The sequence below is a fragment of the Helicoverpa armigera genome, chromosome 12, assembly GCF_030705265.1.
Source record: "Helicoverpa armigera isolate CAAS_96S chromosome 12, ASM3070526v1, whole genome shotgun sequence".
NCBI lineage: Eukaryota > Metazoa > Arthropoda > Insecta > Lepidoptera > Noctuidae > Helicoverpa > Helicoverpa armigera.
The window spans coordinates 12152151-12178865 of NC_087131.1; the positions used below are offsets into that span (position 1 = coordinate 12152151).

The following is a 26715-nucleotide window of genomic DNA, read 5'->3' on the forward strand; positions in this document are numbered from 1 at the left end:
ACAAACATATTTGACGGCTTAACATGCGCAAAAAAATCTAGTTTTCGATCGCAAATTCAACAAGCTTGTTCTCGTTGCCTTACTCAAATGCCAATTTGTGATTGGTGTTTCCATTACGCAAGAGCGTTTGTGTGCCTATCAGCCAATAAGCTATCGTTAAACGTAAATTTAAACTGACGTTTACATGCGTAATTTCGAAAACGCACTTGGGTGTTGTCCGGCTTGATGATTGTAACAACGCTAACGTAATGATCAAACAGTTTTATTTGATTTTCTGACTGATACATTACGTTCTTATTATTAGTAGCAATATTAAAATAGCTATGAAATTATGATGAGTGGTTTCGTGTATTATTTCTTTGTGTTGCTTTGCTATAGCATTACGAAATCAGATGCAGGTTAGTTTAACGATTATTTAAATCTAAGTTTTGGAGTTTTCCTATAGGATATTTGAACAAATTAACGTATGTTTCCATGAATGTATTTTTTTAAATACTTTTTCTCTTGACTTCAGTAATTATAAATACATTAGCGCTTTGTTTGCTAAAGGAAAGTAGGTTTCACATTGCCGTCGTTCTTGTTTACTTCGTTACAAATTCATTCAACCCTGAAGAGCAGTGTGCCAGTTACTATTTTCGGCAAAATAACATTGTAACATTACGCATTTTGTATTGTTTCCAGACTCAGTAAGATATTATTACGACTACGAATGTAATGAGCCACTGGTTGCCAACTCTAAGTTGACTGCCACTTCCAGCCTTAGAGACAGGGGACCTGAGAATGCTAAGTTATTTGGTAAGTATCGAACAAACAAGCCCCTGACCAATATCTGGCCTGTATGCCGATATTTTAAGCCTTTAATAGTGTTGAATGTTTTTATTTGTATTAGCCTTTAATTCTCATAATAACTATCCCAAAATACAGGTCAGAATCTGTAACAATCGTTTAAAAAAAGAACAGAGTCATTTAAAACATTTGCTGCAGTCAAATCACAACATCACATGAATGTTTTAGTCCCAACATACTGACAATACCTAACTATTGAATGATATTGATAATGGTAAAATATACAATGTTATCTCGGGTTATCACAAATTGTGGTGATGGCTTTAAAAGCTGTCATTTGCCCTGAAAGACTTGCAAAATTATTTACATTTACAGTATTGTCAGCCATGTTAGCATGCATTCATCTGATTAACAAATAATAATTTTTATTTTATTTTTCACCATCATTTTTGCCTTTGCTGCACATGTATTGGTTCATAACATTTGAACAGTAAGTTCAGAAATGATATTGGCTTGTGTAAGAATGTTATGAATCATTGCATAAGGTATGCTAGAGAATGCTGTAGGACATAAGCCAGCAACATTGGCAATATTTAGATCATATTTTGTTGTCACTTGGGGATGAAGTCATGCCATTATTTTTGCATGTTGTGTGTTGTGTTGTGATTCAGTTGCCAGAATTATAGTTTATGCTTCTTAACCTGTGAATTGTAAACAACTATCAAACATAAACCCAAAGAAGACAGAAAGTAACAGGATTCATTCGTCTGCAGGTCCGTTATCAATATAAAACACTATATAGTTGGACCTCAGTAACCATACTAAATAGAGCCTTTAGTACCAAAATGGCCAGTTTAAATGTCCGATGGGCCTTCAATGCCACTGAGTGGAAACCTACCGTGGAGGAGATCACAGCCGCTTCAAGCTATATACAGCAAGAGGAAAAGCAAAGAATAGCAAGATTTGTATTCCAGAATGATGCTAAATCATCACTTGTCGGCCGCCTCATGCTGAGGAAGTTTGTATACAGCACCACTTCTATACCCTACGAGGAGGTACGGTTTAGCAGAGATGATAAAGGCAAACCATTCTTAGTGGAGGGAGGTGATGTACCAATAACATTCAATGTGTCTCACCAAGGAGACTTTGTAGTACTGGCTGGGAATAAAGACCGAAATATTGGCATCGATGTTATGAAAATAGAACCGCCGGCAAATAAGAACATCCCAGAATTCTTTCGTATAATGACGCGACAGTTTTCGAGGCACGAATGGTCGACGATTCGTAGTTTTCCCACGGAAATGGAACAGATCGCGTGTTTCTATCGCATTTGGTGCCTAAAAGAAAGTTATGTGAAGAACATAGGGTTTGGTATAACTGTACCCTTGGACGAAATAAGTTTTTCGATCAAAACACGCAAGTTGGAAGTGGGGAGGCTGGTAACTGACACGGTGTTGCATGTGAGGAATGTTAAGAAGGAGGGGTGGATCTTTGAGGAGACATTATTGGATGAGAAACACGCCGTGGCTGTTTCTTTGAAAGTGGAAGGCAATGGCAACTATGTACCCTCGCCTTATACTTATCTGACTTTTGATGAGATAGTGGAAGATGCTAAACCCTTACACGAACCGGATCTAAACTTTAGTTCCGGGTTTATGGAGAAACAAATGAAAAACTTTTAGATTTAAGAGGATTGGCAGTTAATCTCGAATTTATTGCGAAATAAAAAAAAATATTTTCGTAAAATTATAATGTTAAATGTTCGCTAATTTACTTCCAATATGTGTTATATTTTTACCCGACTGCAAAGAAGGATTAAGTTTTTTACTATTTGGGTTGCTTTTGGATTATATAGATGTGTTATATAGGTTTAGGATCATATTACTTAGTTGTTAGAAGTTCAATGAATGGCAAAGGCAAATAAATAATTATTTGAATATCAAGTGTTATTTAACCGACTAACAGTAATTAACCCACTAACGAGGCAAGTGACTTGAGATAAACTCGTGCATTTTCCCGCACTAAAAAGGTTTGAACGCTTGGACGGCTTCGGAGAATGACTTCGACCAGCAGCTGGTCATTGACCTGGGTAGCGTAAAGAACATAACGCGGGTGGCGACGCAGGGCCGCGCGCACTCGCAGGAGTTCGTCCAGGAGTATCATATCAGCTATGGCTCCAACGGACTTGATTACGTTCAGTATAAGGCCGCCGGCGGAGAAGTCAAGGTAAAAAACAAACATACATCAATACAATAACGAACATATGACTAACAGGTTGAGAGGTCGGTTTGCATGTGTTTTCAGCTTCTTAGTTTGGTTTTCTTGTGTGTTGTCATGTTTTGAAAGTAACACTCACTTTAATTTGGCGTTGAGTTTTATTTTGCTAATAACATATCCATTCTTTTCATATTTAATATTCGGGACATAGAATCATGGGTCATGTTTTACTTAGTTGATTAACTAAATTGCCCTAATATGACTGGTATATACCCGTAGATTAGAGGAGTAGTAATTTACCACACTTAATGAATTGATGTAGTTGGTGTATGGCTGGTCTCCCCTAATTTGTTTTGTATGTTGGTGACGGTCTTATTTATTTGAGGCTGAATTTCTTTTAAGTTGCGTGACTGCCGTCTACACGTAAATAGTCTGAGAATAATACTATAGAAGCTTGTTTAGTGGCATTAGATTTCTAATACCTACATGAATCATAGACATGTATGTCATTTATACTGGCGAAGTTATTGTGGATCATAAAGCAGCAGAAACCAACATAAAAGAACAGCCATACTTTACATAAATGTAAAGAAGTATATTTTTGCTTAAAATAAAACTGTTGATAAAAAGTTTCTGAAACTATAACACTACACACTGTAAATAAACACAGATTATTTTCTTATACTGTTCTGGATTATTCTGAAACTAAACATTAACTATTTTCTATTAATTTACACGTCTGAAATAGAAAACTGATTGTGGATTGCGTCAAATATATTTTCTCTTATTAGTTTCTGATTAGATTAGGTTGCTAGGCAACCATTAAAACTGCTCATAATTAATTTACAGTTGACAATAAATATACGGGAACTCTGTTAATGTCATCGATATATATGTACTACGTACTAGATAGAACGTTCCGAACAAAAAGCTTACCACACTGAACTGCAGTGCAGACTATGCATTGCCCAAAATGGCAAATCAGAGCGATTTTGACACCTGCGTCAGATGGATGTCTATGAAACGACAATTATAAAATAGAAAATACATATCAAGGTATAAACTTACACATATAAACTATTCGAGAGTCAAGTTAGTAAAATTACACGCTGTTCATGCTATTACAACGCTTGTATATCATACTTTTCATTTATAATTCAATTTTACAAATATGCATTAATTTGTTCCCGCCCGCCATCTTAAATTATGGATTAAGAAAATCGTGCAGAAACAGATGTGCCATAAAACTGGCAGTAGGTAAAATATCAATGAAAACAGACTTCACTTTGTCATGGCGTGTTCTTACTTTCAAGAAAAAATAATTAAATTCGCGAAAATTTGTGATAGACCTCTTAAGAAAAAAAACATCGTAATTAATATTAAAAACCCTAAAAATAAGTTCCTGGTTTTAATATATTACATGATTTTGCATTCAATTAGATATAAATAAACTTTTTGATATATTACATGATTTTGAATTCACTTAGATATAAACTTTTTGAGTAATGAAAAATGTAGGCAAAATACGAGCGACACTTCTGCAATTAACATCAATGAGGATGACTACATGTCACAATACGTCAACGAGATGTCAACAGACGACATAAGCGGGTAAATTATTTGTATGGATGTTCTTGTTTATCGCTAGAATATATGTCAATGGTTAATGTATTGTAGTGTATAGAAGGTTTCCATTGTAATCCTGAACAAAAGCATTGCATTGACGGTAAACCTTGGATTTCAATATGACCAACAACCGTTAGGTCCTCATAATGGGCTGAATAGATTTAATTACGAAGCTGGTGACATGGTATTCAGAGCATTCTAACAATAAAAGTGCAATTGCTGCTAATGAGCTCTTTATAAAAGTCAATAATGAAAGCCTACTGGAAAAAAAGCGCTAATTGGTCAAGTCTTAATTAGTAACGCGGCGCTATTATGTGCAGTATCAAATCAATTTTAAAAACAACGCCTTCAGTTAATATAATATACACTACGGCATCAAAAAAAAAAAACTAGTTGAAATGTTCTAGAAATATATTAATACTAATTACTTAACTCCCATTTATAGCAAATATAGCAAAGAACTGCAATTATTTTCAGTCACTGTGTGTTGTTTTTCCATACATATCGATAAAGTCGTGTACAATCGATACTTGAAATGCCAGAATACCTTAACTTTAGGGGCACACTTATTTCTCTATCTATTTAGTAGTAGATTTGAGGGGTTAAATCTTGTATACCAATACTAAATCTTAGTCCACTACAAAGACGCAATCCACAATCCCGCACGCTACTAACTTAACATACCGGTGAAGGCACATCAGCATGGACGGCGCGGGAGAGTTCCTACTACCAGCACCTGACCATCCAACTGGACAAACGACGCGAGATGCGGGGCATTGCCACGAGAGGGCGCTTTGCCACCGACGAGTATGTCACAGAGTACATGCTGCAGTACTCTGACGATGGAGAGAGTTGGAGACCTATTACCACTCATGATGGGTACTCGCAGGTAGGTGTGGTTTGGGGTGTACTACTAACATTTATTTTTCTTGTTATAAAGCGTAGGTATGTCGTAAGTACAAGGTGGTAGTGTCCAAGGTATGTACCTTGGTATGTTTGTTTTAAAATTCTTTCTACAGTAAACAGTACATATCTAGTCTTACTTACTTTCCTGTGAGAAGTTGATACCCATTGTTTGATACTGAACTTTTTCTTGTCAGCTGTTTAGGTTTATGGAAAAGATCTATATACAGTGGAAATACCGATACAGAACTGAATGATGATTGAGATAAACATAAACTGTCGGAGGGAATTTCCATCACATTATAATTGTTACCATATGTGTTACAGTTGCACTGACATAAAGTAAACATATATCTTTGTTTATATTTCTTAGCCTTTCCATGGCATTGGAAAGTCTCAGTCTCAAATAATTTACAAACAAGCAAAATTGCACCCTATAACCTAATCAATAGAGCTTACATTTGCACAGATGTTCGAAGGCAACCACGACGGCAATACGGTGCAGAAGAACGAATTCGAAGTGCCCATCATAGCACAGTTCATTCGGATAAACCCCATGAGATGGAGAGACAAGATCTCCATGAGAGTCGAGGTCTATGGATGCGATTATGGTACGTATGGACGAGGCGATAGAGGTCATTGTCGCGTATTCAAAATTGTCGTTTAAATGTTACAAGATAGGCAAGTCCGTTTGAATCGATAGAGGTCTACAGATTAGGTGAAAGCTTTGAAAATAACATTTTAATGTTCTTCGGAGGAGAAATTAAACTACCAGCTTCTAAAATAAACATAAATCTAAATGTAAATTACTATGGACAAGGTCAGAATAAAATGGTCGTGTACTTTAAATATAAATAGGCAAGCCGTCTATAAATCGCTTTAACTGCCTGCTGAAAAGCGTGTAATAAAAATAAAACGCCCAAGGTGCCTTTTGCCGAAAATATTTTATAGAATTCTTAAAAAATACATCGTTCTTCTAAGGACATTTTCTCCAAAGCTCCTTACCTCATTCATAGGAGCTATAAAAATATTTTAGGAAAAATATACTAGCTAAAAAAGAGACCGTACCGTTTCACCCGCGGTTTCCTTCGCTCCCGAGGGAACATCAAAATCCGCCCGGTACTTTTAGCCTTGGAAAGTAACATCCTTACAAACTTTTGCATTTTTAATATTAGTAGTATTTGAGTCTTTTTATATGCTCCTTATAACACAAACCATGAATAATTTAGATATTTTCATAGAGAAATATTTTTGGATGGTTAGTGGGATTTATGTAGCTTCATGTGGCACCCTGGTAACCCTTACATAGTTGAGAAGAGGCAACGATAATGATGCATTTTAAGTTATCTTACATACAAAATTCATCCCTCAGTTGCGGACACGCTATACTTCAACGGAACATCCTTAGTCAAGATGGATCTCCTACGTGACCCTATCTCCGCGTCCCGGGAGGTGATCCGCTTCAGATTCAAGACCAGTACAGCATCAGGCGCGCTCATGTACTCCCGGGGTACGCAGGGAGACTACCTGGCTTTGCAGCTCAGGGATAACCGACTTGTGCTCAATATTGATTTGGGTAAGTGTGGTAGAGACGTATTTGTTTGTGTGTAATAAACCATGGAGTTCACATATGGCACCAAATGGTTCCTATAAATCCTGATAAATTACGATCCTTGTGTTGTGGTTTATTATTGTATTTTCCAAATGTTTAATTAATTAACAGCGGTTAATTAATTATTACATACGGATCTCATTATACTCGTCATTAATTGAGCAAAACATTTCGCGATCTAATTACAACCATGTGTTCAAAATTGAAAACATACATACATGTAATAAAGCTTGTAAAAATCAAACATGATTCAGATTATTTATTTGAACTAAAAGAAGTATCCATGTAAATAATTCGGCTTAAAACCTACGTGATTTTCTATTGCTTTTCTCTCCAGTGCACCACATACCCTTACTTCAGTTGCACCATTCTAACAAAATTGGCTTTTATAATACCAGGTTGATAACATAACCTTTTCTCCTCAGGATCCGGTACATCCACCTCCCTATCAGTGGGCAGCTTACTAGACGACAATATCTGGCACGATGTGGTGATCTCCCGCAACCGACGCTCCGTCATCTTCTCAGTGGACCGCGTTATAGTGCAGGATCGCATCAAGGGAGAGTTCTCCAGGCTTAACTTGAATAGGGCTGTGAGTATTTTTATTTTATCAATATTTAAGTAAGATACATTAACGACCAATCGTTTTCTGTGCGAGAGGAGGCCTGTGCCCAGCAGTGGGACGATAAAAAGGCTGTAATTGGAACTGTAAGATACATGATGTTATTCTTCTTTTATTGGGATGAAGATTTAAAACACTAACACAGTGGAAAATACTAAAGTGTTCGAAATACACTGTTCTATTTATCAAATCAAAACACCTTTACCACAGATTACTTACTTTCAGCACAGATTACTATAATAGTTACTACGTAACTTTCAGGCAGTATTGGCCCACAGAAATACCTTAAAGACTTGCATGCATATTATTATTTACTTTAGTTAGTTCTATTTAGGAATTGATAACACCTAGTTCCATGAACTCATTACGATCAAAAAGATTTGTTTACAAAATAATGTCAACAAGCGAAGATTTGTTTGTAGAAGCGGGTCTCGTAAAGACTGCGTAATGACGACACGCTTACGAGATTACTACGCTTGTGATCAGTCTGAAAGCCCTTAATCATCTAACGAGTTATATTGTCAGGGTTTTCCCAAATCCTTTTATCAGTCTCTGACATAGAATGGGTATATAATTTATACCAATGCTGAACCGTGGCGTATTTGCCTAAAATCAAGTAGATATATTTTAGCAAATTTCACTGAGATGAAAATTTTAGGCTCTCTTTATGTTAAACCAAAAAAAACCACATCACTTTTACATATACAATTGTAAAAATAATATATAAAAATTTTAAAATAAATTCTTTTTCATGAAACCTGCTTCCAGTTCTACATAGGCGGCGTACCTAACTTCCAAGAAGGTTTAGTAGTGAACCAGAACTTCACGGGCTGCATCGAGAACATGTACCTCAACGCTACCAACGTCATCCAGGACCTGAAGCAAGGGTACGAAAGTGGAGAGCCCTTCAAGTTCCAGAAAGTTAATACGCTTTATGCTTGTCCTGTAAGTTTTATTTTGTTATGTTATGCTAGTTTAATTAATATATTACATAAGTTTTTATACTTCAGAAATATGATTTTGGGAATGAGCCAATTGTATATTTCAATCAGTTTCGGGCTAGTTTTGTCATTTTCGCTGAGCATAAATTAATTCATGTCATTTTTCCTCCCATGATTGGTGAAATTAGCCTTAAAAATGCTATTGATATGTTTTTTTCTGTCACTGTTAGTTTTTGTGTTGTGATCCTTTGGTTAGAGAAATAAATACACATAACTTTAACCTATGTAGGTAACTGACGTAGAAACGAGCGATTTATACAACATTTTTACATAAATATTTCTATCTCCCATGATTAGAATGTATTTTTACATAAAATTAACTCAATAACTTTTTATTTGTTCCAGGAACCCCCAGTAGTACCAATAACGTTCCTCAAAGAAGGTTCATACGCGAAGCTTCGCGGCTACTCGGGCGGCAACACGCTGAACATCTCGCTGGAGTTCCGCACCTACGAGCTGCACGGCCTGCTCATATACCACAAGTTTAATACTGACGGATATGTCAAGGTTAGTCAAATTAATGTCCAGATATTCGGTTCTGTTTGGTGTAAACTTAATAAAGAAATGGAGTTGTCATATCTGAAGGTATTTATGTCAAGAGATATAGAACTTAGGATGTTAGGCACATCCATGGATCAAAAGGCAATTGTGAAAAAATCCTGTGTTCTGAAAGTTCAGATGCCTGTGAGCACAACAAGGTACTCCATTGTGTACAATTTTCCCAATCAACATTGAACCTTATAGTTTTGAGATACACTTGAAAACCTATTAAAGAAATGTTGTAACTCCTATCGATTGATTTGAAACCCAAACACGTTAAAAATTAATAAAATGCGTAGACATAGAAACCACACACAATAGCTATTAGGTTTCACAACGAAATAATCATACAAATAACACCTTTCTTATCATCAGGTATACATAGAAGAAGGAAGAGTAAAAGTAGAACTAGAAACGCCAGGTTCCCCTCGGGTCAAGCTGGACAACTATGCTGAAGAGTTCAATGATGGTCGCTGGCACTCCCTACTCCTCACAATGGCTACTGACAGCCTAACGTTGGCCGTAGACTATAGGCCCGTGAAGACTCTGAAGAAACTCCGGTTCATGACCGGAAGCACTTATTATATTGCTGGTAAGTTTTCATGTAAGGTAATGGAATTTATATGGTAAATGCAGGTGAAATTCATTATTCTAATCTATGGTAAAAGCATGTGGAAAATATGAAATAGTTAAATGTCTCAGGTTGTATTGTCTGAAAGAATTGAATTCATTATTTTTTGCATAATCATGTAAAAGGAATTCATAATATACATTCATTTTGAAGGTGTTGTTTCTATTGTTCTAAATACGACCAATATTGCAGCCACTCACTTTGGAACTTTCGTGATGGCAACACTAAATTCTTTATCAAAAGCAATTGCCTTAATCAGACGAGTATATATTTATTCTGGTTAGTTGTTCAGTATTCGTCCTCAAGTACACTATAAAATGTAGTTGCTGGGGAGTTTGTTGTGCCACTTCTTCTTTCCAGCAAAAATACATAGGAAGTGGCGTTTTGGGGGCTGTTTTTCGTAAATTCCTGACGTTCGAAAATGCTGTTTTGCAGCCAAGTTTAAACGATTTTTGATTTTGATTTCTGAGTTCAAGTTAAACATATTAATAATAATTATTATTTTCTAGGTGGTAAGGCGCCACCACGCGGGTTCGTGGGCTGCATGCGTAAGATCGCGGTGGACGGCAACTACCGCCTGCCCACCGACTGGAAGAAAGAGGAGTACTGCTGTCCCAATGAAGTCGTGTTCGATGCCTGCCAGATGATTGATAGGTAATGTATAGTTTACTTACGTAGTTTGTTTTGTGGTGTGTTCGTTTTAAGACAGGTGGTGAGGTGACAGCAGTTAAGTGCAGAGTATTGTTTCACAGCAACTGTATCATTGTGTTTTTTTTTTTCTTGAAGTTTTTGCATTTTAATTTCAATCGACATAGTTCATAGAAATAAAATTGCATTTTTTTTATTATATGCCATGGTGAAATTTACTTGTGTATGATGTATTCTTTACGCATCCAAACAGTTCTATCACAACCAAGCAAGAGAACTATGTTTTTAGCTGACCTACCAAAAAGGAGGACTTTCTCAATTCGCCAGGTTTTTTCGTGAATGAGAAAAAAGTGCTTTAAAAATATTGACTTTAATTGTTTATGGTGTTTTCTTGTAACTTCCGGTATAAAGGTATTTTGTAGTAAACTTCTAAGCATATGTATGTTTGTGCAGATGTAACCCGAACCCGTGCGAGCACGGCGGCGTGTGCTCGCAGACGGCGGACGAGTTCAGCTGCAACTGCCAGGCCACCGGCTACGCCGGCGCCGTCTGCCATACTTGTGAGTTGTATTTACATGTGTTATATGTGTTTGAATATTTATAAAAGTGTGCCAACCCTAGCAAAGTAAAAAAATTGGGAATTTGTTAATCTGTTATTCTGTAACAATCATTTTTCAAGTCATGTGAAGCATAGTTCACGATATTTAAGACAACAGACCTTTTTCATCGTTCTAACCTACTTTGGCACATAAGAACTTGTCAAGTATAAAACCTTTTTTGTTTTGTTTATATTGTTTTCTCTTTCTTTTTAATTTAGATATTTTATTAAATAATTCCATTATCAGTCCTCTATACAGTTCTTTAGAATATTTAAAGTATTTTTTTCATCAAACCAAAAAATCGAAGATTTCTTCTATTTCGTAAAACCGTGAACTTAATAATAATATGTTGTTCTTTACCAGCCGTCCACCCGCTGTCATGCCAGGCGTACAAGAACGTGCAGGCGGTCTCCCGGTCAGCCGACATACATATCGACGTGGACGGGTCGGGTCCGCTGCCCGCCTTCCCCGTCACATGCGAGTTCTATTGTGAGTAAACATTTGTTTTTATATTGTTTATAGTGTCTGATGGGGCGGGCCGAAATCACTACCGTAAGTTTGAGGAACTTTCACTAAGCTGCTTGGTGTCTCGAAGGTGGTTGATACACCCGCGCTTTAGTGTTTACGGTGTCTGAGCAAATGCTTCTCCACTATAAAATTACCTGCGCACTTGGCTGATCTCCTTACATGAGAACAGATGCCGTGGCCGACAATCGGCTTTTAATGCCATTATTATATTATTAAAATGAAATCCTGTTCTTTCCCCACAGCGGACGGTCGCATAATCACCGCAGTGCAGCACTCGGCGTCGCAGAACACGGTGGTGGACGGGTACCAGGAGCCGGGCAGCTTCCGCCAGGACATCGTGTACGAGGCGTCGCGGCCGCAGCTCGAGGCGCTGCTCAACCGCTCGCACTCCTGTCTGCAGCACCTCGAGTACATGTGCAAGCATTCCCGGCTGCTTAACTCGCCCAGTAAGTGTAGCACAGCAGGCCAGCAGGAGGCATCACAGAACACCTATGCCTTTCTAATTTGATACTTCAATGTGTGGAGTAACACTTGAACAATTCAACTCTTTAGTAAAAAACTAAAGTTAGCGTCGCTGGCAATGGTACCGTGCTTCCACGTTACCTGTATCGCAAAGCAGGTGATCGTGTACAAAGGACATCGGCATCGGATGTCCGCTTAAGGCAGCGAAGGCACTTAGTCATGTCACGGGTGCCTTAAACAATACCTGTTATTTAGTCGGTGAAGAAACAATATTGTTATCGCCATGCTATTTGCTAATACTGAGATATACACCTTGCCACACTGTTTCTTTTTTTGCATACTTTGTGTGGTTTAATAAATGGTTGAAATGTTTTACTAAGTTAACGTTACTCCCCAGGCGAGGAGTCGTCGTTCCACCCGTTCGCGTGGTGGGTGTCCCGCTCGGGGCAGCGCATGGACTACTGGGCCGGCGCGCCGCCCGGCTCGCGCATGTGCCAGTGCGGCGTGCTGGGGGCTTGTGCCGACCCCACCAAGTGGTGCAACTGCGACGCAGAGCATATGAAGCCTGATGGTAATACAGCATTACTAAATATTAACTTACTTGTAGAGACAGGTCGCTAATCTTGTCAAAAGATCATATTATACTTGAATAAGATAAGTAACGTCTTTAATAACACATAAGCTGAAACGAATTTCTAAACAACAAATAAGAATTCTGGGATGCGACATTGATACGCTGAAAAACAAAATCGTTACTATTTTCATATACACTATTTTATTTATCATACCTTAGTTTACTGTCTTAGTTAAATTCTATACGTCATCATACTTTTTCTCTGTCACCCAGAATTCCAAGTTGACGGCGGCGAGATTACTGAAAAGGAGTTCTTGCCGGTGAAACAGCTGCGGTTTGGTGACACTGGGTCGCATCTCGACGAGAAAGAAGGACGGTATACACTCGGACCTCTGCTGTGTGAAGGAGACGGTAAGTCATATTATTTAGTTCACAAATGTAACATTGTATAGAAAATGTATTGATATAATTATTTACCCTCCATTCAATATCGGCAACAGCTCAATAGCTAAAACGTCGCTATACGTTGATGAGGCTGTTGAGAGCTGGTGTTTTCTTGTACCTATTACAGGGGCACGATTCTCCTAATTTTACTTAAGTGACCTTCGATTGACGTTCGACTCGATTCGACTGAGACCCAATCCCGACTCGATTACGATTGAAGCGTATGTGGCATTCCGCTATTTTTTCTTTGAAATAAACGTTTTTATCCTTTTCTGTCATTCAATAATGAATCATTTTGTCTGCAAATGATTTACTTTTGCAAAATGATTGTACAGCAAACTACCGTATAGACCAAAATCATCAAAATAGCAGACCAATCGCACACCAATCAAATGTCAATCGAATACGATTGGTCTTTTATTAGTAGCAGAATGCCCGATATGGTTAAAACTGCTATTACGATCATATTGCGATTCGATTTCTATTCGATTTTGACGTTATTAACTTAGGAGAATCGGGGCCCTGATTTCATTGTTGACATGAACACACTCTAGAGGTAGAAACGAGCAATGTATTTTATGCGTTGTTTTATTTTCCAAATTGTTATGAAAAAAAAACATAAAAGCAGATTTTTACTCTGGTCAACCACTCCTTTCTAAAAACTTTTATCTACATTAAAGGAGATTGGGCAAGAAAGTATGAAGTTTGGTCCAAATGTCCACCACGAACGAGACCTATATAGTTAAATAGTCCACTTAATTTAGAGTAACTTTTACTAAGAAAGTAAAAAAAAAAACAATGCCAAAAAAAAGTTATAGCCAAAAATGTATTCTTAATTTTCGGTACTTTTTGTATGTTATCATTATTATTTTTTATTTTATTCCACTTCCATTTCCGCACTTTATCTAAAACTAAGATGAGTAAGACACATTTGCATATAAACAACCCAGTTTTTGCCCGATGGATGTACGAATCACTAACCAATTGAGGCGCCAGAAGTGCTTGAATATACTCAGCGGTGCCTGGATCTAAGAAAGAAAGTTCGATGTAACTGGTGGTGTCTTCTCTCTAATAATGAACCGTTCTATTTTGTCAGAAGTCACAGAAAGTACGAAAATCGAACATCACGAAAAGTAATTAAAAAAATTAAATTGAATAAATCTATAAAATGTTTTATTTGATTTTGCTATAACTTTTTTCTGGCATTATATTTTTTTTTACTTTCATAACAAAAAATGTTCTATATTTAACGGGCTATCTAGCCATATAGGTCTCGTTCGTGGTGGACATTTGGACCGGAATCGCCCATTGTCCTTTTATGTTATAGTTATCAGAAGCTTTAAATTAACATTTCCTTCACAGATCTATTTAGCAACGCGGTAACGTTTCGCATCTCGGACGCGGTGATCACGCTGCCGATGTTCGACCTCGGACACAGCGGCGACATCTACTTCGAGTTCAAGACCACCAAGGAAAATGCTGTGCTTTTGCATTCTAAGGTAAGCATGTACACTAGACCTATAAAACTCATGTACATAGTAGTATGATAGAATATTATCAGTCTGACTTTTTTCCAACTATGTTCCTATGTAATAAAATAAAAAATAACATAAAAATCCTGGTCCTGGTTGAACACTAGTTTTTTATATACAGTGACTACCTATTGTATGTATTTGGGTAACATGAAGCTTTATGTTTGTACAATAAGCAGTTAAAAAACTTTTGTCAGACTTTTTACATCTGGCGTGCCAAAGATGCGGAAATAACAGCTGGGACTAACTTTCTTCATGAACTTATTTAATGGCCATGAGTTATTTTACTTAATTACGATCTCGTAATTAGTGAAAAATCAATTTGTATATTTGTTCTCAGGGTCCCCAAGACTACATAAAGCTGTCCATCATCGGCGGAGATCAGCTGCAGTTCCAGTTCCAAGTGGGAGACACTCCGCTCGGCGTGTCCGTGGAGACCAGCAACCGCCTCGCTGATAATAACTGGCATTCTGTTAGCATTGAGAGGAATAGGTATGTGGCAAAAAGAATAAGGATAAATAGAGATCTTGCTGTTAAATTGCGAATGTGATGTTAAGTTTTGTGGAGTGGTTTGAGCATTTAGCTAGTGTTTTAATTTTCATACAGCATACCTGAATTTGTTTCAATATATGGGTGTCTGTTATAAGTCTGATGTTGGTTTACTTACGACGGAAGTTCTAGTTGATAAAATAGAAGTTTGTTATCCTTGTGTGAGAGGAGTCATTTGCCCTGCAGCGCAGTGGAACGATAAATAGGCTGATGAAGATGGAAGTTTACATTTGACAACTTGTTTTTATCATTTCGTCATGATGTCACATCAATTTATCATGCAGACACCAACATATTTATATTTTCATGTCTGAAAGTAAACCAATTTATTGGAAATCTTTTAACACCCTTACACTGTCATTTGTCCGTCCAGGAAAGAAGCCCGCGTGGTAGTAGACGGCGCCCTAAAGAACGAGATCCGCACAGCCAAGGAACCTGTCCGGGCGCTGCACCTCACCACGGGGCTGGTGCTGGGCGCGGCGCTGGACCGCAAGGACGGCTTCGTGGGCTGCGTGCGCGCGCTGCTGCTCAACGGCAGGCCCGTCGATCTCAGGAGCTATGCGCAGAGAGGTAGGGCTAGTTTATTGCCTATTTGTTTATGGTATGTCTTTGATGTTAAATCAACTGAGCTATTATAAATTCATTGTTGTCTTATGTTTTTAATAATTTTTACTAATACTAATTTCTGAAAAAAGAAAATACTGTTTTGCATCTCTTTAGTTTTCCTCGATAAACAGGCTATCTAACCTAGAAAGTTGTTCCGAATCAGTCGTTCCCAAGATTAGCAGAATTCAAACAACAAACTCTACAGCTTTATAATGTTAAAGTCTGATAAATAAAAGAATGCAATTCTGACATTCGTAAACATAAAAACGAAACACGAAACGTCATGTACATGACAACCGATATAATACAAACCAAAAATTGTATTTAATTTTAATGAATTATGATACTAAGCCTACCGCTAGAAACACCTTGCCGCTAAACATTTCATAAAACCTACAATAAGTGTGACTCTGTATTTTCTATCAGGACTATACGGCATCTCCGAAGGCTGCGTGGGTAAATGCCAGTCGTCTCCGTGCCTCAACAACGGCACGTGCCTCGAGGGGTACGACTCGTACTCCTGCGACTGTCGCTGGACGGCATTCAAGGGACCGATCTGTGCTGATGGTGAGTACATAATATAAAGTGTCCTGTTTTGAATTGCTATGCAACAGATATTAGACAGTTCAATAATCTACTCTACAGTCTTACTTATAAACGTGAATTAAATAATAAGTAATACTTAAGGGCTGTTTAAGAAAATTCTTTCTTATAAACTTTGCTTAATCATGTCTTAACTAACATTTAATCATTACTTAACACTTTAAGTGGTAATTAGTTCAAATGTTGCTTAGAAGGTGATATTTATAAGTAAGGCTGCTAATGTTTTTTTTTTGCGCTGAAGTGTAAATAATGAAATGGAATAAGATAGTATAAAGAACAATTGCGGGCATATTTTATTTTATTATAAATACCATTCAAATTTGGTACCAATTCATAGTTGTTGTATTAGTTAATAGTTACACTATCTATGATGTCTAACCTCCCCACTCAGAGACATTTAATGGTTACTTAAGCCATTCCTTAGGGAAGGATTTGTATGACATTCCGTCACTAAGGAGTGACTTAAGTAATCATTGTCTCTGAGTGGGGAGGTAAGACAAGCCCTAAGGTGACTCTATGTTATAAAAAGTCATAAACCGCACAAAATTGGCTTTGTAAATGTTTGTATAATAATAATAATCGTCTCTCACTTCTAAAAAAAAGTACAATATGTTTCCTCTTTTTAACCCAAAAATAAATCCACAGAAATCGGCGTGAACCTCCGTCCGAACTCGATAATAAAGTACGACTTCCTCGGCTCGTGGCGGTCCACCATCGCCGAGAAGATCCGCGTCGGCTTCACCACCACCAACCCCAAGGGATTCCTGCTCGGATTCTACTCTAACATCTCTGGAGAATATCTTACTCTACAGGTTTCTAACTCTGGTAAGAATTTTTGTATGTAATGTAGTTTAGCGACTTTTGGATTTACTGATGTTCAACAAATTTTCGATATAATTATAAGTGTTCAGCGACTTAAGTATTTCTAAGCTCCTTTTTCACAGATTTAAGTAAATTCTGGTATTTTAGTTCAGTTGTAAAGTTATCTATAGAAGCTAGGTTATTCAGCAGTTTTGGAAATTTTGACGTTCATTGATTTTTGGGGCTGATCCTACATGTCCTAGCAATTATATTCAATCAAATAACTAAAACTGTGTATTTGCAGGTCATCTCCGCGTGGTATTCGACTTCGGGTTCGAGCGGCAGGAGATAGTCTTCCAAGGTAAACACTTCGCGCTCGGCCAGTACCACGACATTCGACTCTCCAGGAAGAACGGCGGCGCCACCATGCTGTTACAGGTATTTATAAATTTATAAAATTATTATGATTAATGCTCAATCTTTCTCCGTGTGAGAGCAGGCCTGTGTCCAGCAGGGGGACGATAAAAAGGCTGTTACAGTATCATTTTTATATACATATGTGTGTTTAAAAGTTTACATAGGAGTGGGGAAGATATATTAAACTTTGGCAATTTGTCTGTTCGAATAAAGATCCTTTTATATAAAAGAAATATTATGCATTTCCGACATTCTTGTAGGGAAATCAATTATCGATGTTATTCGACAAACATCGATACTTTGTATATTGTAAATGCAATAAATCATATACTGATATGTACCTAGAAATGTTTTTGTGCGCATATATTCCCACAATGTGCCACGGTTCTACAAAAATTGACAAAGCACAACAATATCCTAATTCAAACTATTGTCCCCAGGTGGACAACTACGAGACTCAAGAATACAACTTCAACATCAAAGACTCAGCCGACGCCCAGTTCAACAACATACAGTACATGTACATCGGGCGCAACGAGTCCATGAGCGAAGGCTTCGTGGGCTGCGTGAGTCGCGTGGAGTTCGACGATATATACCCGCTCAAGTTGCTGTTCCAGCAGGACCCGCCGCCTAATGTTAGGAGTTTGGGAGGTAAGAGTAAATTTTGATTTGTACATAAGCCTTTTCTGTGGTTTCATTTATGTCCCGATGGAACTGCTCCTCAAACTGATAAAACGTAACCTGTATTTTATTCTGCTTGGTGTGCAAAGTCATCAAAATCGGTGACTTTGAATGTGTTTCCAGTTATTTATCTTTTATTCTGTAGACAGAAATCTCATAACGCAGTAAAATCATCCTTACATACAAACGAATAGCTTCTGCCATCGCTTATATTCATTTTTCATGAGATTACTGTGGAGTACCTACTCGCACTCGGATAAAAGTAGAAAGTAGTCTATAGCATTCCTTGATAAGTGAACTATCTAACAATAATAAATACACACACACACTAATATTATTAATTCCTTTTTAAACCTAATTAACAAACTCTTCAGCGTTCAAATATTTGTATAAACAAAACTCTGTACCCCCACAGGTGGCGTACTAAACGAGGACTTCTGCGGCGTAGAACCCGTGACCCATCCGCCCGAGCGCGTGGAGACCCGGCCCCCGCCCGACCTCGACCTGCAGCGAGACCTCGACCTGCACAACACAGACGAGGCCATCCTCGGCAGTCAGTATCCTCCACACAGATACCCGTACCCAAGATACCCGTACCCTATAACCTCCTACTCGGGGTACCCACCTGGATACTCGCCCTATGAACCCAAACCGACATACAACCTGCTTGATAATATTACTACCGGGTTTTTTACTGTACTTTTTGACTATAATCTTGTTCTTTAACACATAACTCAAATAAATTACCTTATATGTAAGATGATGAACTGATGATGTTCTTAATCGATATTTTAATAGAGCATAACCCGACTTTATTATTTTACTAAACACGTTATTGTAATCTTAGGGCTTTTTGATATGCCAAATACGTTGGTGAAACAATAAAAAATATTGTTAATTGATTGTTTATAAGGTGCCGAAGCCGGTAAGGCTACATAGTACAAAATAAAATCTACTACTGTGTTAGGCCTTAAATTCTAGACATCCACTAAAAGTCCGGCTAAGCAGTACCCCTACGCTGAACTGCGCGATGCTATATAAAAAAAAACGGTGTAATTCTGCAAATGGGATCAATGATTGATACAAATTATAAATTGTGCTTAAATATATATTTTTATTTTGAAAACATGGTAATCATTCATAACAATATAATATTCATAAAACACACTCAACAGGCTTATTTCTTTCTCAATTAAACTATTTAGTTACATTTTTTAAACTGGTTAAAGTGAGGTTCATGTAGCGTATTTACAGAGTGTACATAGCCAAAACGCATCCATAGGAAACTGCTCGCTGATATTTTGTAATGCTGTTTTTTAATTTGTGATTTCAAAGTATACACGAATTTTGCGTACTGCTCGCGTATAATTCGTAGCTTAGACGTGCACATGCATCTTTCCAATTTATACACGGTCAGATTTAACTATACAAAATTAATATTAGGTAAAGCAATAAATAAAAATGGCTTTTGAATCTGAGTTTGTTTATTAAAAATGCTAATTAAACAGGCTTCTTTTTAATATCATTATTCGCCCCCAAAAATGTATGTTGCCTTCTAAATTATTAAGTCAGCCACAATTTATTTATTTATTTATACAACAATTAACGAGCATCTAAATAATACTATCTTAGCCACTAGTTATCTTCTAAGTAAACCACTCTAAATACAACTCAGCATGATGGTTATTTTTTAGCATCTAAATTTGTAGCAGGCATTCTAGGTAACAGTAAACTTCTAAAATACTATTAAATGACATCATAAAATATATTTAATTAGCATTCTAATTTTTTAACTCAGTACGTTTAAAATGTAAGCAAGCAACATGCAGCAAGCATCGCTTCTGTCACGGCTCCGGCGCTGCGGGGCTCCGGCAGTCCCATGCGAGCTTATCGTCGCAGATGGTTTTCACGCTCACCACCGCAGCTTCGGCTTGCTGGCCGGCTCTGCCGACCAGCCTCAGCCGCGTCAGCGGGCGTTAAAACTACCTGCGCCTCAGCTCGCAGGCCGCCTCGTCCCTCCACGCCTACGCGGTTTTGAATTGCACTCTAGGGGTAGGGCAGACAAGACTACGTAGAGTCGGTTTTGCAGCGATTCGTTTTCGTCACTAACTTCAGTTTTTAATACAATGTTTTTTAATTGAACGAGAATTATTAATATTTAAATTAAATGCTAGGTCATGTTTTAATCAAAATGGCAGCATGCAACTGCTCGCGAATAGATTGGAATCGTAAAGTTTTTCGCGCCTATTTCCATGTATACACGATTAGTTTGCATGCGGACTAGCACTGTATATTATGGAACAAAGCAAGTTACTTTGGCCACTACAAAATATATGCGAGTATTTGCGTACTGCTGCTGTATACATCGGAAGACTTTGTATAAAAAGTGAATTCCAATCTATTCGCGACTAGTTTCACACGCTTGCGTACTAGCCATGTATATAATGTAAATACGCGTTCATGTAGGGTATAAATCTAACCTCCAGAGATAAATATAAACTTTTAGTAATAAATTTTTAGATTATTTTTAGGGTGTCCAGCTAAATTGTACAACTGGACACTATCATTAAGACTTCGCTGTCAGTCTGCCAGTCACAAGGCTGTATCTCTTGAGCTGATAGTAAGAACTGTACAACAAATGCGATTTTAGTAATCCTTTTTTCCTGATGTCTAATCTCAAGATTTGCATGTTATAAATACTTACAAATAATATATTATTTTGTGTACAATTGCAGCTGTACTGGCGTTCATATTCCTGTTACTGATCATCGTGGCCATTGTGTTGGTGCGAGCGCTCTCAAGGCATAAGGGAGAATATCTCACACAGGTCAGTTTCAGCATTTATTTATTTTCTAGTTTTTGTTGGCAATATAATGAAACTATTATACTTCGCACAGGTGGATAGATAGTAGCGGACAGCCTTCTTATAAAATATTTTTTCATATTGTATTGGTAGTTCTGAGATTAGCGTGTTCTAGAAAAAAAAACTCTTTATATTGTTTCTTAGCATAGATAAGAAAGGGTAAAATAAAACAGTTTGCTTCTATTAATATTTTTTTTGATGCTGAGGTGGATTGTTGGGATTAAGTGTAGGGTGGGATTTGTGTAGTTTAAATATGGTAATGATCAAATTAAATAATGGCTTAAGTGTCAATATTCATTATTTTTCCTTACTGATTGATGATAGGGCCTTGGGAGATGGCTATACTAGCGAGATGTACAATAATGTTTGTCTATTAGGAGGAGCGTGGCGCGGACGGCGCGGCGGACCCGGACGCGGCGGCGCTGGCGGCCGCCACCGGGCCCCGCGTCACCAAGCGCAGGGAGTTCTTCATATAGGCATCACCGCATACCTTATACTTACACCGCTGAAGACACTGGACTTGCTAAACGATATTGTGAAAATGTACTAGTAAGCCTGACTCTAATAAAACCATGGGTGTGTTAACCATAGAACACACAGTACTAGCTAGTTGGTCATGATGTCTTAAATCGATACGATATTGAGACTACTACCTACGTGTGATCATTTTCAGCAGTCGGAGCACATGCAAGCTGGCTATAGGAATGCTCCTCACGCGATAAGGCAACAAAATCGCTAGAACCAGATCGGCCAGTACAATAAGGTGTCGAATTCATGCCGTCATCAATACTGACCAATATATCGATGAGTTATATTTCCGTTAACGCGCCCAAATTTACCCAGTACTACCTTGCCCCATACAAATCTTTACCAGCTGCAACTATAACATAACAATAATTAAAAATAGCTTATAAAAATACTGGCTAATGAACTTTACAATAGACTCTAAACGAAATAAAACATGAAAAATATCACTAATATAATATGTAACTTATAAACTACAGAACAAAACATATTCACTCCAATAAACATGAAAAATATATTTGGCTTAAAACCACGATACACTGAAACTTATAAAAATTATGTATCATATTCTAAAATGAAACTAGTACAACAAAAAACATTTCTAAAGACAATATTTCAGTATTCCAATGTCATTATATGACTCAAAATTCGCTTGACATGTAAAAATGTGTAAGTATATTTATAATTAAACAATTTTTTTATTGTTTACGGTTATACTCACGCACAGCTATCCGATCAGTTTCACGGAGAAACAAGAAATAAAATGACTAAAATTGCATGCTCGATATTTTGACAAACTTTGATAACCTTTGCAATCAGTTTGACGTTTCTTATTAACTTATCTCTATAAAACAAAACAAAATTTGAGGTCAAAATAACTTTAGTTCATAAAAACTATAAATGCACTGTGTAAGTAAATGATAATGACTTATCAAAGGTTATATTATAATATAGGAACATCTAAAAATGTCTGACTATCTGTACTAATTAATTGTATGTTTAAATTGTAAAGTATTTCTCCCACTAAGTGCCATCTGGCTACTTGCTATCACTCCTATTTAGGCTTCAAGCTATCTGAAGAATCTCGATCTTGTAAAGCTCTCAAATATGTTTCAAATACAGTTATTATTATGAATCTCTTCATTTATATAGCTCTCGAATTATGTATCACTTTACAGACTTAAAATACTTGTATAACTCATTTAAAAATAAAATCTTCTCGCCTTCCTTTTTACCCGACCGCACAATGCAAAGGAGGGTAATGTGTTTATTGCTAAGTATAAATATTAGAATTCTTCCACAAATCATAAAATTAAAGATACTCATGTATATCTCACGAAACATTTAGGATAAAATTGAATTCTACAGTTCACGCAATAAGGTCGTAAATCGCTTTAACAAGACAAGAAAATTATATGAAATAATACAAACTAGTGTAAGATTAATATTAGGTTCTTTATAGTTTTATAACATTTGATTATCGACATAGAAGTTTATTTTTATTTAGACTGCTTACTTATAAGCGATTAGGATATTATTAGTTTAAGACAAAACGCGTTGGAAACACATTTTTTTATTTTATTTCCGTCCAAAATGATCTTTTTGTTACTTAACGGTCGTGTGATTATTTTTATTTACTTTAAAATAATGTGATTAGGGTGATTATTCAGTATAATATAAAATCTAACATGAAACGTGCCCTTTCACACATTATATACGAGTGTAATATTTTTTTTTGTAACTTGTGTAAAGTTATGAGTGTGTATATGTATAATTATTTTGTAAACATTTTATTTATGTGACGTATTATATTTTTTTTTTACATTATGATATAAGTTTGTACTCCGATATAAGCTCCTCTGAAAAGTTCCAAATACAAATATGAATTAGTATCATGCTTTATCATCGTTAAGGAAAGTTATAAATAATGTCATACGAATGACGCTGACCCCCAAATTTTGAAAGTGCAAATGTAAAGAGAATTAACTGTAATAAAATATGAAGTCGATAATCTTTCAGAATTTGGGGCAAAGTCTATATACATAAATAGGAGTGTGCTCTGATTTGTAATAAATGAATGAAGGAATATAACAAATGTCACTTGATCGTCCATACTCCTTTAGCTTTGTCATTGCAAATTCAACCTTATCTCAGTGCCATACGTGTCATATTTAAATACTGTAAAAATTAAATAAACTGCAAAGAAATTTGAGCTCTATGTAACATTACTAAGGTTCATATTTGTTCCGGTGAATGTATACGATCAAGTGGGATTGTGCGGTATGATAAGGTGTGTGTGCCTTAACAGAAACCGAGACGGAGCCGCGGCACGTAGTATAGTCACTGATATGTAGCGTGTTGATAGTAGAGTTTTTATTTTACTACTTCGAGTATCACGAATAAATTTTCCACAAATACATTATTGGTTTGTTTTTATTTGTAACCTATAAGATAAGACAAATAGTGTGTCACAGGAGAGTAATTTTCCATCCTTACAATATAAGTTGTATGTGGTTGTATTGCCTCGAATCTTGATTTTAGGCAGTACCTATGAAGTCCTTGGGTTTTGCCCCAGTGATGGTATTAGGCTACCTTTTCTTACTAAGGTTTACAGTGCCTTTTGTTACCCTCAGCTATGATACATTAAAACACGATACAGCCCTCAAAACTAAACGATCGCCTCTTGAAATAGATACCTGAGAGGAGTTCGTATCATCAAATCTGAAGAGGCCCTTTACCTTCAAGTACCTATTCTCCTAAAATTATGAAATACCCACAAAAGAGTGACCTATGAAAAGCACAGTAACCGTGATGAAGTCTCACCGGTAGTCATTATCGGCTTGTCCCACATCACGCCAAGCACCTGTGCTACTCAACCCGTTTGCAAACTGCTGACTGCCGCGCCCCGCCCCACTTGGATATCGATAGGGTAGGGCTGAGGTTTGTCGATATCGAGAATCAAAGTAATGGTGTATTAAGATGATGGGAGAAAGCACCGTTTTTGGTTGAAAAAAAAAACTGGTTCATGTAACATAACTACTAATATAACAGAGACCAAAAGGTTTCTTCAATTAGGTAAGTATTTTCAACGTCAAATCAATAAACGGATTCAATACCTACCAAGCGCACTGCAAAACTAGGCGGTAATGATATGTGAGTTTCAAGCTGTTGAGCTTTAATTTCAACTCAGGTGGGGTTTAAATTTAATTTTAACAAACTTGCAGCATAGCAAAGCTATCGCTAACAGTCTAGTGTCAAAATTTATCGATATCTTCCCCTCTCTAGACGCCACATGGAGCGGCTCTTAGTGGTCGTTTGACCTGAAACGTCGATACATCGACTGTCGAGCACGCGCCGCCACTCCACACCTTTTAGCGAACATCTAGTTCTAGTGCACATTACTGGGTCACTGGGGCAGGTTACAGGGCAAACGTCGCGACTTTCATCGGAGTTTTTATAGAAAAGACTTGATGAGTTAATCGATAGTTGAACATCGACATTGGATGTTTTGGATTACGGCCCACCCTAAACCTAGGTACCATGGCATACCTAGTCAAGAACGATCATGATCAGAAATCAGAAATCAGACTTATTTGCTAGAAACATGGTATGGTATTACAAGATGTTACAGTAGGTATGTGTTTCACATGTCTCGCCGTTTAACCAGCATGCAAATATTATTATGACCATTTGAGAATTACAATAAAAAAAAAAAAAACTAAAATAATATTGAATATTAAGACAAAGTCTCTAGGCATATTTGACAAACCAAATTATATGTACATATATAAATAAATGCAATTTAACAACAAAAATTACAAATAACTTTCTATATTTCTTGACGTATAAGACATGGATTCAGCTATTGAATAAAAACATTTGTCAATTAACCATTTCTTAAATTTAATTTTAAATTTTGCAAGTGTCATCTCTCGGAAATGTCTGTGAGTTTTATTATAAATCTGAACTGCCATGCAATTGCAATTTTTTATAATAGACAAAATAAATCATTACGGAAGAGACTTTGTGGCCACGGCAGTCTTGTTATTGAATAGTTTCAAGAACACATGGCAATACCTACCATTATAAAATGCATCTTCGATAGTAAAACCGGCAACAGCTTTACTGAGAAGATAGGTAAGAAAGCCGATTATTTCAGTTTACCTTAGATCTTTTGTATAATTTTATTAGTAGGTGTTAATATCAGATTACATCAATCGGGCTGTGAGAGTTAAGGAATAGTGAGTGCACCTGTGCCTGCGCAAATGCTCGTGCACTATAATAATGTTCTGCGTAGTTCCTCTCATGTAAGTCCTCCTTACATGAGAACAGCCACCGTAGCCGATAATCGGCTAGGAGGACATCACATCAATGCATCTGCTATGTACCTATCCTACCTACCTCTCTTTAGTTATAGATGATCAAGCTTTTGTGTATGATGGACGTTAGGTACCTATAAGTAACGCCAGACAGATCCTAATGACTGGTTACCACTTACGCATTACACACCATCCCAAAATTAACTTCGTTTAAAATTATATCTTTTAAACTTCAGACTTTCAATCAAACAAACCCGGTATAATTTAACGTTATTATGTTATCTATTACGGCCTCTAGGCATAATTCAAAACAAATATGGGCATGTTGGTAAACATAGATATTACGTCGATCACCTTAGCGCCGCTAAAGGAAATAAAGTAACTTTATATCTATTAATTAGCACCCACGCAGTCTCTTAATTCAGAATACCTTGAAATGTTGAGTTATATAAATCGTAAAAGCTCAGAGGCAACTGTTACACAATAAACCTTAGGTACAAAGTATAGTTACATAGGTAAGGTAACAGCAAAAGGAACAAACAATAACTACGAATAAATTACCAAAATCTTCCTCGGCTACCGACTCCGTACCCAATATCCTTAACAATCCATCAGTCCGTCACTAA

General features: G+C 36.9%; 2 protein-coding genes across 4 annotated transcripts; both read left to right on the forward strand.

Moving 5' to 3' along the window:
- Window positions 1–184: 184 nt before the first annotated feature.
- LOC110382170 (neurexin-4) lies at window positions 185–24192 on the forward strand. Of its 3 annotated transcripts, none has more exons than XM_064037216.1 (25): window positions 185–398; window positions 682–795; window positions 2816–3012; window positions 6002–6143; window positions 6905–7108; window positions 7570–7736; window positions 8535–8711; window positions 9113–9274; window positions 9683–9899; window positions 10448–10592; window positions 11040–11146; window positions 11549–11674; window positions 11956–12159; window positions 12573–12746; window positions 13023–13160; window positions 14556–14692; window positions 15066–15217; window positions 15648–15844; window positions 16307–16447; window positions 17129–17308; window positions 17589–17722; window positions 18142–18352; window positions 18798–18935; window positions 21118–21209; window positions 21623–24192. In XM_064037216.1, the coding sequence occupies exons 1-25, from the start codon at window positions 332–334 to the stop codon at window positions 21719–21721; spliced, it is 3822 nt and encodes a 1273-aa protein (XP_063893286.1). In that variant the 5' UTR covers window positions 185–331; the 3' UTR covers window positions 21722–24192. The 3 variants fall into 3 exon arrangements, with proteins under 3 accessions (XP_063893286.1, XP_063893285.1, XP_063893287.1); XM_064037215.1 differs by lacking the exon at window positions 2816–3012 and adding an exon at window positions 5322–5518; XM_064037217.1 differs by lacking the exons at window positions 185–398; window positions 682–795 and adding an exon at window positions 5322–5518 and having other exon boundaries at window positions 2871–3012.
- LOC126054206 (L-aminoadipate-semialdehyde dehydrogenase-phosphopantetheinyl transferase) lies at window positions 679–2723 on the forward strand. The gene is made up of 2 exons (XM_049838754.2): window positions 679–795; window positions 1560–2723. Exons 1-2 carry the CDS (start codon window positions 781–783, stop codon window positions 2466–2468), a joined length of 924 nt encoding a protein of 307 aa, XP_049694711.2. The 5' UTR covers window positions 679–780; the 3' UTR covers window positions 2469–2723.
- Window positions 24193–26715: the final 2523 nt, after the last annotated feature.

Excerpts from the sequence above, each read along its gene's own strand:
- LOC110382170 (XM_064037216.1), top strand. The coding sequence starts at position 332 with ATGATGAGTGGTTTCGTGTATTATTTCTTTGTGTTGCTTTGCTATAGC. Across the intron at positions 7,109-7,569 it reads TGTGCTCAATATTGATTTGG|GATCCGGTACATCCACCTCC; the intron begins GTAAGTGTGGTA and ends TTTTCTCCTCAG. Across the intron at positions 21,210-21,622 it reads AGGGAGAATATCTCACACAG|GAGGAGCGTGGCGCGGACGG; the intron begins GTCAGTTTCAGC and ends TTTGTCTATTAG.